General features: G+C 36.7%; 1 protein-coding gene across 5 annotated transcripts; it reads left to right on the top strand.

The window, feature by feature from the left end:
- Positions 1 to 1,881: 1,881 nt before the first annotated feature.
- Positions 1,882 to 12,614, top strand: LOC100811510 (probable Ufm1-specific protease). Of its 5 annotated transcripts, none has more exons than XR_001388655.3 (13): positions 1,882 to 2,560; positions 3,218 to 3,486; positions 3,683 to 3,770; positions 3,878 to 4,053; positions 4,737 to 4,827; positions 5,041 to 5,163; positions 5,313 to 5,360; positions 5,443 to 5,519; positions 10,091 to 10,179; positions 10,466 to 10,577; positions 10,855 to 10,957; positions 11,427 to 11,697; positions 11,986 to 12,123. XR_001388655.3 is itself a non-coding variant. In XM_014776530.2 (13 exons), exons 1-12 carry the CDS (start codon positions 2,026 to 2,028, stop codon positions 11,609 to 11,611), a joined length of 1,896 nt encoding a protein of 631 aa, XP_014632016.1. In that variant the 5' UTR covers positions 1,882 to 2,025; the 3' UTR covers positions 11,612 to 11,642; positions 11,986 to 12,128. The 5 variants fall into 5 exon arrangements, 4 of the variants coding, with proteins under 4 accessions (XP_014632016.1, XP_014632017.1, XP_014632018.1 ...); XM_014776530.2 differs by having other exon boundaries at positions 11,427 to 11,642; positions 11,986 to 12,128; XM_014776531.3 differs by lacking the exon at positions 11,986 to 12,123 and having other exon boundaries at positions 11,395 to 11,592.
- Positions 12,615 to 13,159: the final 545 nt, after the last annotated feature.

Raw genomic sequence — 13,159 nt, 5'->3', positions numbered from 1 at the left:
TGGATCTCTGTGGTAATGGACGAAGTTTTCGGGGAGAAGTTAGATCTAGGAAAGACAAAAGTGTGTTCCACACACCCATTTATGGTTGTGTCTAACGCATAGTTTAGCGGTGCTGATTTGGAGTTAATGGGCGAAAAATATGGGCGGTGGTTTGATTGAGGTGGTTGGAGGAGGAAATAAGTTAAGCATGCATGGGTCCCACAAAACAATTTATCTTTTCGAGGTGAAGGAGTTAACTAAACATGTGACAAGTTGTGGAAACTTTTTTGTCATATAGGTTTTGATAGTGATTGATTTTATGACAAAAATTTCCTTGTGGGATTTAATTTGTTTATAATTAGTGGTACTTGGTCGCAAAGGTCTAAAAGAGTAGTTTTCATAGGTTTGTTAAATTCTCTTCTCTCATTTCATTCAAACGAGACAATTTTATCATTTTATTTTCACTTTATTACTCATTTATTTCTATGAAATTAACTAGTTTAATCAACAAGTTGTTAGTTCGAGTGATATTGGACTTGATTACCTTAAACAATGTCTCGGGTTCGAGTATTGTGAATAAATAAAACGTGATTGAAATGAAAAACCCACCAAAGGTGTCCAACTAGGTTTCTTGATGTAGATTAGCCATCATCAAAATTGATTAATACTCTATGTCAATATCATGGTGACAATTTTTTTAACCAACTTAACATTCAACTTTATTTTCACTCTATTTCTTTTTCTTCTTCTTCAAATCTCCTCTCTTTTATTTTCATTCATTATATTTCTCGCTCCACAACCAAACACTCTTACAACTATCAAATGAATCTAGCTCAATTGGTTGAATAATGTGTATGAGTGTTGTAAATCCCTTAATCGTGATTATCAAACTCTAGAGTTAACTTTTAAACTCTTACGATTTTACAGATCTACGTAGACAAAATGAGTTAACTCTCAAGTTTTTGGGTAAACTCGATGAACTTGTGTAAACTCGCATAAATTCTCAGAGTGAGGTAGCGAGTCAATGAGTTTTAAATCAACTATAATTCTTATGAAGAAATTGCCTCCTTTTTAAATTGTTTTCACTTTAATGACTTATGTTTTTACGAATTTATTTATATTTGGTCATTTATTTAATATTAATGTACTTTTACACTTTATTATTGTGATTTTCTATTTGACTTTATTATGAAGTTGAAATATTAAATTATTGTTGTATTAAGAGTATTTTGTTAAGTGTATATGTCATTAATATGTTTGTTAATATTTTTTTTCTATTATGTAAATCCTGACTAGTTTACGATTCAACTCTATAAGTTGATTTTAAAGAAACGATATAAATTTATGTAAATTCTCGAGTTTAACAATCTTTAATTCCCATGGATAAAAAACACTCTTACAACTAGGGGTATTTGGAACCAAACTAAGTTGAGCATAAAACTGAAAACCAACCCAAAAAATTGAAAATCACATAAAAAATCAATGGTCATTGATTTGATTTAGTTTTTTATTTTTATTTTTACATCATATAATTTGATTCTATTCTCAGTTTGACACGCGGAAATAAAATAAAATCAAATCTCACATCACACACCCTTAGAAATTATTATTGTAATTAATGTTTTATTGTTGAATATCTATTTTCTAAGTTTGGACAGTCGAAAACAAGTATTATGAATGTTATTTTTTTTTTAAGTTCATTAACTTAGAAGCAAATACTCTGTACTACTTATAAGTTGAAAGATTATTATTAAAGTATTATTCAATTTAAAATTAATTTCTATTCTACTTTAACTTCAATTATTAAAACTTTTGTTGGTTATTCATACCATTAATTGTTAAATTAATTATTATTTAAATTTTTGTTCGGCTGAGGATAATTTTAAGTTAAAAGGGCACGAAATCACATCGGGAACACCCGTACTTGCGACTGAGCAAAGATTGCACACCGGTTCATATTATTTCGAGCCAAAGAAGAAACCGTTTCCCGTGATTCCATTGTTTCATTGAACTAAAATTTGAAAAACAAAACAAAAGAGAATTTCAATGGCGGATGATAGTAACCGCCTCGTGAGGCTGCTATGCCGCCCGAAGCCACTCAACACCAAAGGATCCGACCCGGGAATCCATTTCTGGCTTATCGGATCCCCATTCTTCCCGCCACTCACCGTCGCCTCCTTCCTCCGCCGCATCCACGCCCTCCCCTCCGCTGCTTCCCCCGATTTGCCCAAGGAATCGGAGGACCTTCGCACTCTCATCCCGAGAGGCTTCGAAGTCGTCGGTGCCCTAGCTTCCGGCGATGACGCCCACGCTCGCGCGGCCGTTGACGCCGCGCGTACGTTGAGGAACCTTCTCTACGGCGAGGGAACGGATCGGCCGGTGATCGGAGCGGTTTGCGGCTTTGATTCCGGCGAGCTGCGGTTTTTTGTGTCAGAGAGTGAAAATGCGACGGGACTTGAATCCATTTCGTCGGTAATAGAGGAACGGGATTCGAAGAAGTTTGTGTGGGAGAATGGTTGCTTGCTTCACTGTGAGCTTCCAATTAAGTTGCCACTCTATTATAGTCTCAAGAATCCAACTGGTATGTTTTGCTTATTCTCGCTCTCTCTATGTGGTTCAGTGAAGTTGTTGATGATTGGTTTCTCTCAGAAACATAACATGTGCTGCAATTGGGAAATCCATTTGTGTTATTATTAATTAGATTGACACTATTGTACTTGGTTGGTTAGACATTTCAATTTAGGTTTGCATGTGGGGTTAAAACTTAAAAGGAGCTAATGGGAAGATCATATGCCACTTTTATAAGTATAATTAACGAAACACTTGCTTGAGTGATTTATCTAGTTGGATAAGTCTACATAGGGTCCTTAGGAGTTCTTCTAGACGTCTACTTAGATGTTCTTATGTTTACATACAATTTTTCATTGGCTTATTATTAAACAAAGTAGGGTTTACCCACAAGGAGTAGCTCGAGCCCTTTAAGCATATGAAGGGTTCGATCGCTGACTATGTGAATAGAGGAACATATATAGGTAAAGGAGTTGTTCCTTGATTCGTACTCCACATCCTTGGGGAGTAGTCCCATGGTTTACCCTATTTTATTGTAATAGAAGTTGTGTACGTTTTAGTGTACAGATTCACAGGATAATATCTGGACTGCAGTGAATTATCTAAGATGCATCTATCACTATCACTCTGTTCTAAATGGGAATAAATTCTAGACAATTTTGTTTTGCAGATGTTGAGAAATCATATGTACAGGCTACCGAAGCCGTTATTGCCAAGTTAAGAGACCCTCAGGCTGTGTACTTGTTAGAAACGTCAAACAAAGCCTCTCAGGATATATCTCCTCCTGTCATAATTCGAGGTCTACAATTAGACTTTAGCACAGACCTCTCCAAGATCAAGGCTTTGGCTGATGATGATGATGGCTTTGATGCAAGCTCACTATCATGTTCATACTTTCCCATCAGCAGTAAAGCAGGCTCACCAGTTTTTTCTGCAGAGGTAACATAAAAGATTACGATATTCTTTGTGATCTTTCTCCCCTTTTCTTTTCAATTGTTTGGTTTTTTCTTAGATTTTCTGATAGTATTTGTGATTTTGTTTTTTTATCTTGTCTTTATTTTCTCCTTTCTGCATGTACTTCATGAATATTCAAATGACTACCATCGTCCATTTTGTGAAATTTTCTTCTTCTTAGAATGCAGATATTATCCAAGTTAGTGTTCTCTTTAATAGCTTAGGGTCATCATCAGCTTCTACTGTCCCTGTTGCAGAATACTTTCCAGGTCAAAATTTGTGGATTGTATTTGATGTCCAATATTTGCTCATTGAAATTTTTTATTTTCCTTTTATTTTTAGCTTATTTTAATCGAAGTTGAATTATTGCTTTCAGTCCAGGAAGAAACTAGACTCCTTATTGTGGATATTAAGTTAGATGTACTCTGCTATTCTTCCAGGAAGCTTCCACTGAAATATGCAATTTCAAGTTTAATCATACCTGGCTTAGTTGACCAATTAAATGTAGTGCAGAAGTTGATGTTGCCTAACCTTTTGGCACAACATCCTTGGGTGAGGCAATAGATTCATCTTTCCAGTTACCTACTATGGTTCTACTATTTCACCATGATTCCGATTCACAAGAAAATCATCCTTCTATAGTCAATGGATGTGCAATGACTCATTGTCATTCCTCTATCCTATCATTAGAATTTCAAATGAATTTTTGGCTTTTGTCTCGCAAATATGTACATTATTTCTTTCTATAATACAACTCGCCAATGAAAGTGACAATTTCAATTTCATATGGGCTGTAATGCATCAGGATGACTACATATAATGGTTTTCATCTGAACTTTCAAATATATGAAGATCTGTTTTATAACTATGGAATATTTCTAGTTTAAATGGTTACAAGAACCAGACCTGTTTCAACTTTGATAGGTAGTGTGTGGATGACAAAATTAGTAATTAGTATATAATGATGTAAGGTACTAATGTATGAATTTGGACTGAACCTATCCTGCTTCATATTCTCTCATTAATGAAATTATGGTATTGGAAAAAAAAACTTTTACAAAACACCCTAATGATTATTAGTGATCAGTCAGGTCAGATTCATGAAATTGTGTTTAAGATATTTTTTACTCTATTATTTAATTTAGTTATATTGTTTCATAGTAAAGTTTTCTTTTCACTTATTTGTTAAATACTTATTGTTCTTTTGATTGACTAGCAATTTATTTATTTGTCAGCTAAAATCTTATCACTTTAGTCCTCCTGGGATTCTACATCCAATAACTGTTTTCTATGAACTGAGTTTTGGGGAGACAGAAATGAAGCAAGGTATGTTGTTGAATTATGACATGGATAGGATAATTCTTTTACGATGTACTTGTCATTAGAAAATATAGAATAAAGCTATATTATATGCTGTTGATAAATTTCAGAGAAGAATATATCTGTTGAATCTTTGGGCTTTTCCAATCTACTTTATCATTTATGATCTCAGCATGTGTTAGTATTTAGTGATTTATGAATTATTCATGCTTTCTGCAGTTGAAGTTAGGAGATCCTTGCACTCAAGGTTGGGATTGCCGTATGATCGTCCCCTTCTAAGAATTTCTAATGCCTTGGATTTTTCAAAATTGAATAACAATGATATGGTCTCTCTACAGAAAGGTAATATATACATTTGAATGGGTAGTTTATGCTCTATAGGTGTCAGGATTATGATTGCATTTGCCTCTTTTCAGGTTGTATTTTCTAATACTAACTCCTTAACATATATCATGTGCTCTAAGTTTCTTAATATTTGTTGGTAATATTAGGTTCAACTTTGCTCAGAGATGTACACATTGGGATTCCAAGTAGTGGGGGTAAGTTGCTATTATGGTCTGTGTCCCTCATTCTAAATATAATTGTTTTTTGTCTCATTTGTAATGGTTGTGGTTAATGCAGTTACTGGGGGAACTGTTTCCCTTGTTCAAGGTTCTTATGAATACTTCCATTATCTTCACGATGGTTATAATGATTCGGTAATTTCAATTCTTCTGCTCACTAATGGTTGTAACATGTTCATTAAATTACATCTCATCTTCATTTTCTTGTGCTCAATTGAAATTACACATAACAGACAAACCTCGGTTGTTGTTGCTGAGTGGTTTAAGATTAACTGATTAACATAATCTTGTTTAGGCAGTTGCAAATTATGGTTTGGATATGGGAAAAATCATTTGAAGTTTAAAATGATGAAAATTACGATAATGGAAGTTGTTCTTTGTAAGTAATCTGTTAAATATATTCAAAATTATTTGTATGTAAAAATGATGATAAAAAAGATAAAATTGGAATAATCTATTACTAGTGTGGTTTTTGTGTATAATGCTGTATGAAACTATGAATGACAAAAGTATTATATATGAAATTAGAAATGATGATCACCCGTGGAAGGTAATGAGAATAAATGTAAGAGAAGGTCATCTGATGTGTAGCTTCACAAGGAATGCAGCTTGTGGAAAAATGGACTTGGCATTTTTGGTCTTTTCTTGAGTTGCCAAATCCTTTCCACTATTTCGAAATAAAAAATAATGTTATATAGGCATAGCTTGGCTTCTATTGCCTGGATGAGTTCTGGAATAGGATCACTTTTTGTATGCCTCTTAGAGTGTAGTGTTTCAATGCCCTGTAGAGTCTGGCTACCATCCTACCTTTTGATATGTAGCACCTGATCTCTCTATTAAATAGAGGGTCACTTAAGTTGGCATTTTGCAGAAGCTGCACACATTGCCGCTTTATCAAGTTTCCATTTGAGCTTTTGCAAATGCATTATCAGTTTTTATTTATCATTGACCGATGACTTTATTTCCATTAAAAACTAGTTTAAGGGCATTAAATGCTGGCGAATCAATTTTTATTAGCTTTCTTTATTTGTTGTCCTCACCATTACCTCTGGGACGAGTTGTTAATCTTATGGATATTATTTGGGAGCAAGATTTTTGCTTTTTGACCTTCTGTCACTCAACAAGTCTCACTTCTTTCCATTTTATTTTGCTTTTAAGCTCCTTTTCATCTGTTAGGTTCTTGAGATTTTCCCTCAGCAATCATTTTAATCCCTTTTTAAGACTATCCGACAGGCAACTGCCACACTAATGAGTACTAACAAAAATATTTTATTTTAAAAAAATAATTTTAGGGATGGATAAATATCCATAAAAAATGTTAATGGATGGATTGGATTTTTTTAATAATTTTTAATGGATTGTTTTTAGTTCATCTATTAATCTGAATAATAAAACATTATCCAGTCTATCCATTTGACGGGCCTAATATGCCATTTAAATGTAAGGATGTTGGCAGTTAGCACTTAAAATAACAAGACTTGAGTTGTGATGTTGAAGAATTTTTTAGTTCCGTATCTAAGCCAGTTTTTATTTGTGGTATAAAACTAATTTCCATTCATTACGAAGGTTCTCTACCTTAGTAAGGATAGGTGGTGGAGGGGGTCCTTGCCAAACTCAGTCATTGGCTAAGTGTGTGGTGAGTGAGTTAGTGTGTGTGACTTCTTGTCTAGTCAAAGAACGTCTTAAAACAAAATATAATTATATTTACATGTTGGTTAGAATTTGAGTATTAATCATGAGAAATTACGTCAAATAAAAGCCAAAAGAGAGAGAATGAGAGGAAGAGAGACAGAGAGACAGAGAGACAGAGAGTGGGTGAGTGAGAAACAGAGAGCATGTGGGTGATCGGTTCTGTGTCCACTTCGCAAGAAGAGGGCATGACATCTACGACACAGTGGACTTGTCGGAGTGGCGGTGGAGAGACAGCACGAGAAACTCAAGAGACGCTTCAGATATCTCGTCTTTCTGCTTTACGCGTTTCCCTGAAGACATTCGAGAAAAAGAATTGTGGTTTACTTCCAAGAAATGAGGCGATGTCAGGGAGGTTTATATAGCTAAGGACAAGAATAGAAGTGGTTGGAGATATGGTTTTGTTAGACTCAAGGGTGTATCCAATGTCAAGCAACTTGAGGGACAGTTGGATAATCTGATCGTAGGGGGCCTTAAACTACACATGAATCTACCAAAACATGAAAGGGAAGACAAGACGCATCTACAAGATAGGGAGATTGACAGGGCTACATCTGGTGGACGAGACAAGGGTAAGGCAGTCATGGCGCAACCCCACTGTCAACCTAACAAGGGACAACAAAAGACGTCAGAGATGGGGGATGGAAAGTGTCAAGAAAATTGCACTAATGGAGTCCGGAAATGGAGTTCAGAGTGGATTATCTATGTTCCACTCGTTGCAGTAACGGAGTCCGGAAATGCGCACTGGCTTTAGACTGGTCTGGATAATGTGTTGGGGCATTCCAATACACGCCTGGGACATGGAAAGTGTCAAGAAAATTGCAGAAAGCGTAGGAGAGGTAGTCGAGGTAGACGAAGAGGTGGAAGATCAACAAAGACTTGATTGGGCAAGAGTCCTTGTCAAGACACTTTGGTCTCCGCTAATCAACCATTTGGTTACGGCGAATATCAATGGAGAAGAGTTTGTAGTGAAGATTGTGGAGGAAACTTGCTATAGTTCTTGGAAGTGCACATGTAGAAGACTGAACTTCTTGGACTCATCGGAGGAGATCTCTTCCGGGGAAAGCGAGATTGTGCCAGATGCAGCATCTGTCTGCTCGCAGTTTGATGGCGAAAAACCATGGTGGGGGTGGCGGCGGAGGAAGAAGGTGAGGTCAGTACGAACAGCAGGGAGGGTGGAGACAGAGATCCCTTTGACTGTTGGTGGTGGCCCAACCAACATGTTGACCTCGGTCAACTAAGGCACCACGCTCCAGGATTCATTCTTGGAAGGGCCCACTGAAACACGTGGGCATGTACAAAAGGAAGGAAGCCTGGCAGACGTAAGTCATGCTTTCGGCCATGGACAAGAGCTCTCACGTATGGAAAAGAAAAGAAGGGTTGACAGAGATAGCAGTTTACAAAAAGAGAGGGTGGAAGATGAAGCCCTTTTTCGTAAACAAAGTGATGGAAAGGAAATGGAAGCAGGTAATAATTAATAAAAGCAAGGGGGACCCACAAAAGTCAGACTAATTTGAATTAAAGGGGGTTGAGGGGGGTGTACAGTTACCTACTTCAGGAAAAGACAACAACTCAGAACATGTTTCTCAGTAGAGGACGTGATTGATCAAGACCAAATGGAAGAACTGAACTTGGGCCTAAAATATAATGGGCCTCAATCAGTATGGCAAGTTTACAAGAGGACAAGAAAATACAAAGGGGGAAATGGGCTTGGTGTGATAGGAGGAGAAAAAGAAACTAATGAAGACACCAGCCTTCGTAAAGACATTGGAAGTGCTGATGCTGGACCAACAAGGCCTGATTCTCTTACTTTGGATGGAGGAAGTGGTCTAAAAGAAGTTGCTACGTGGGATGCTTACGCCAAAGGGGCGAATGCTGAAGGTTCAACTTCAAGCTAATATACAAGAGCCCGAGAAGCTGTGAAGCAAAGATGGAGGCTACAAGTACATTGGAATTGGCTAAAAACACGGGAACTGGTTTTGGGAAGAAAGTAAATGAATTGCTGTCCAGAATGGTTGTTCTAGATGGAAGAGACAAATCTGAACTTGAGAAGCTGGGAAGAAGGGTGGGTGATCAATGAAGATAGTTACCTATAATATTAGAGGTTTGGGGGAGGGGTATTAAATGGGGAGCAGTAAAGAAATTGGAGGTGAAAGAGCAAGTGGATATGTTATGTCTACAGGAAACTAAGAAGGAAATGGTGGATAGAACTGTGTGTCAAGCTTTGTGGGGGGATTCCAAGGTGAAATGGGCAGCCAATCCAGCAGTGAACAGTGCTGGAGGCACTAATTTGAAAATGAAAATTCCAAGCAAGGTAGCACACTTTGTTTGGAGGTTGGTTAGGGATAGACTATCAACAAGAGCAAACCTAAGGAGAAGGAATGTGCAGCTAGATGACTACCACTGCCCGTTTTGTTCAAGTCATGAGGAGGAAGCATCCCACATATTTTTTGGTTGCCAAAGAATATAATGCCTTTATGGTGGGAGAGCCTTGCATGTACAGAGGTTGTAACTGTGTTCCCTGCATCACCTAGGGAACACTTTCTACAACATTCATACTGTAAGGCATCAGGAATAGTCCAAAACAGATGGTGGATTTGGTGGGCTGCCCTCACATGGTGCATTTGGAATCATAGAAACAGAATTGCATTCTCAATGACAATTTTAATGGACAGAAATTGATGGAGGATGCAATTTTCTTCTGCTGAATGTGGCTTAGATATTTGCAATGGATAGTCCAGTGTGCCCAGAGATGGGGGTTATGGTATTCTAATATCTCATGCATATTTCAATACCATAATCTTATATAGATAACATGCACATTGGGATGTACAGCTATTAGTACTACCTGTACTGATTTTATATATATATATATATATATATATATATATATTTTTTTTTTTTTTACTGATAAAAGAATAATTATATTTACATACCTGCAGAGTACAGATATCACTAAAACTAAATCTCTCAATTTTCTTTTAGTATCAGAAACTAAATTAATTTAATTTTTCTAGGGGTGGGGTTGTGCTTACCGCTCTCTCCAGACTATCATTTCGTGGTTCAGACTTCAAAACTACACATCCATAGAAGTTCCTTCTCATAGGTATTTACATTTCACTCTCCTGCGATTGTGAATTTTCTTTCGAGGGCAGATACCATTCCTTCCGTTATTTTCTTATTGTCCCTTCAGGTTTAAATTGGGTCACGTTTTTATTTTTCTTGTGTAATGGATTATTAGATTGGTCTTTTAAAGAGTTTCTTGTTTTTCATTTAAGGAAATTTAATGAATCAGTTTGTCTGGCTGAAGTTCACTCTTGTCAAAATCTTCTTGTTTTGTCATATTCATGCATATGATCATTATTTGGCCTGACAAACTACAACCTTCTCAGGGAAATACAGCAGACTCTTGTTGAAATTGGTGATAAAGACCCTTCTTTTGTTGGATCACGAGATTGGATCGGTGCCATTGAATTGAGCTTTGTTTTGGACAAACTTCTGGGTGTAAGTAGTCGCTCCTCTTAGCATTTCTTAATGTCCAACTGTAGATTTATTACTAAACTGTATATTGTAGATGCAGTTGGGCTTTTGGGCCCAACTAGACATCTTGCTTGTGTTCTCTGGCTAGAATCATGACAAGATATGTTGAGCCTCTCACCCCAAAAAAGGCTTGAGTCTAAATTCTTGATCCATTACTGTACACAGTCCATGAAGTATGCATTGCTTGTGAACCTAATTGAGTTCTTAATGATTTGATTGGGTGGTGTACTTTTTTTAACAGGTTACGTGCAAAGTCATCAATGTTAGATCTGGAGCTGAGCTTCCGGAAAGATGTCGAGAGCTAGCGTTGCACTTTGAAAACCAAAGTACACCTGTTATGATTGGTTAGTAATTTATGTATTTTTGCTTTTATCTGTCATTTATCTATAGCATCTCCCTGTATGGTGTAGGCTTGTGCAAAGAACCAAACCAGACTGTGAACTAAACTGAACTAAACCTTTTGAAACAGTTCAAGAACCTGGATTAGTTTTTTAAAACAGTTAATCGGTAATCCAATTTGGTTAACATTATAAGCAAATCACTGAATATCCTCAAAATTAATCAGAACCCTAACACTTCCTGCACCAAGAAGCTGCTGTGTTCTGCAAAATCATCCTTGTCTCCCTTTTTGGTCATGGCACTACTCTCATCGTTCCTTGTTTGTCAAGTTAGAATCTTTCTTTGGGACACAAAAGTAGTAGTAGTAGTAGCAGTAGTGCATGCGAGGAGTTGACTTTGACTGCAGCTGTGTACTCATTGGATTGTGCCAGTGAATATGCAGGTGTATACATGACAAAATTTTGGCTCTCGCAGAGACAAATGACAAGGAGGTGCTGCAGCCTGTAGGCAGGCTCATCCCTGTACTTGTTGTCGATGAGCTGGAGAATGGCCACAGGGAACTTGATGAGGACCTTTTCAGTGGTGGCAGAGGGATTGGTGTTGTCAGGGAAGTGGTCTTTGACGAGCTCAGTAGCTCACTAATATCAATTGAGGGGTAGAGAAAGGAGTCAGGGTGGATCGACAGGAATGGTGAGCATGTATCAAGGTTTGAAGCAATTACCTCTTAGTACAGAGAATCTCTCTGGTTAGCACTTCCATGCACCAGTTCACTGAACCAAAAACTAGTTCACTTCAGTTCTTATGAAATACAATTAGTTTGATTCGGTTCAAGTTTTGGTTTTCTATGCTCACCCGAATCTTACCAGGCCTACCTTGTAGGGTGGCTTGAAATTCTAGACTCTACAGTATATTTTTCATTTGCATATTCACTTCAATATGAGTTGTGTTATGTTTGTCTGTATTGCTCAGAAATTTTTGGTAGGGACGGTAGGAGTAATGATATCTCTCATAATGATTTGGTTTCTAAATGCAGGTGGTGGTGTACTTGCATATACACTCTTGGGAGTGGATTACAATGAAGCAAGTGGAGATTGTGCATTTTTAATACTCGATCCCCACTATACAGGTTCGGATGACCTAAAGAAAATAGTCAATGGAGGATGGTGTGGGTGGAAAAAGGCTGTTGATAGCAAGGGAAAGAATTTCTTCTTGCATGATAAGTTTTATAATCTGCTGCTGCCTCAGAGGCCCCACATGGTTTGAGGCCTAGCTTCTAATGAAAAGAGAACTCCCAATTATACCAATTTCTTGCAATACTAGAGTAAATTTTCAATTCGTTGCCTCACTTTTGAGTTATTGATGTTTAGTAATTGGCATCCTGTGATTATAACCAAGATTCATCCTGTGACCTGAAATCTTCCGTGTGGAGTCTCTAGGGCTAAATCTTGCGCAAAAGATGTTTCAAATTTGGGGAAAGATAGGATTAACTGAAATTTTGTGAGATACTTTTTCAAGTTATCCGATACACATGGTACTAAGAGATCTAAAGCTGCCCATATCTGTGAGCCGGGCCCAACAATCTTAGAAGCATAACTATAAATTTGAAACTTGAGCCAATTTGAAAACCAGATTTATTGGTATAATATTTTTTCTTTTAGGCTATAGTGATGTGAAGATTGCAGAACAAACACTACACTAAATGTTATGATGCTAATATCTCGGTTTAGAAAATGCATACAATATAGAAAATCTTGGGTATTTTGATACGTAGGACTAGGTGCGTTGTTTTGCCTGTGAATACTGAATATTACAAATTGTGAAATAGTAAAAAGAAGAATTAATTTGTAGTTTTGAAATATTATAAATTATTAATAGCCCCTAAAATACGGCAAAGTAAAATATGTAACGCGAAAGGTATATTAAAGGGAAAATTGTTATTTGAAAGTTCTAAAATTAATATTTTAAAGATACTTTTTAAATGTGAATGGTCGACTTGTGAGATGTTAGTAGAACGTGAAATAATTTTTTTTAGTCCTGAGGTTTTGGAAATAATTAAATATTCCCGAAAGAAACGCCCCTTAACTTTTCCAGTTTCATTTTGTTCATGTGTTCTTCGAATATTATCCCATAATTGAACAATAAAACGAAAGTGTAAAAAAATGGAAATCAGTGAATACTTTTACAAAAATAAAGTAAAGCTACACCTA

This window comes from Glycine max, chromosome 6 (assembly GCF_000004515.6).
Source record: "Glycine max cultivar Williams 82 chromosome 6, Glycine_max_v4.0, whole genome shotgun sequence".
Lineage (NCBI taxonomy): Eukaryota > Viridiplantae > Streptophyta > Magnoliopsida > Fabales > Fabaceae > Glycine > Glycine max.
Note: the sequence above shows the minus strand (reverse complement) of the source record. Positions and strands in the feature narration are given on the sequence as shown.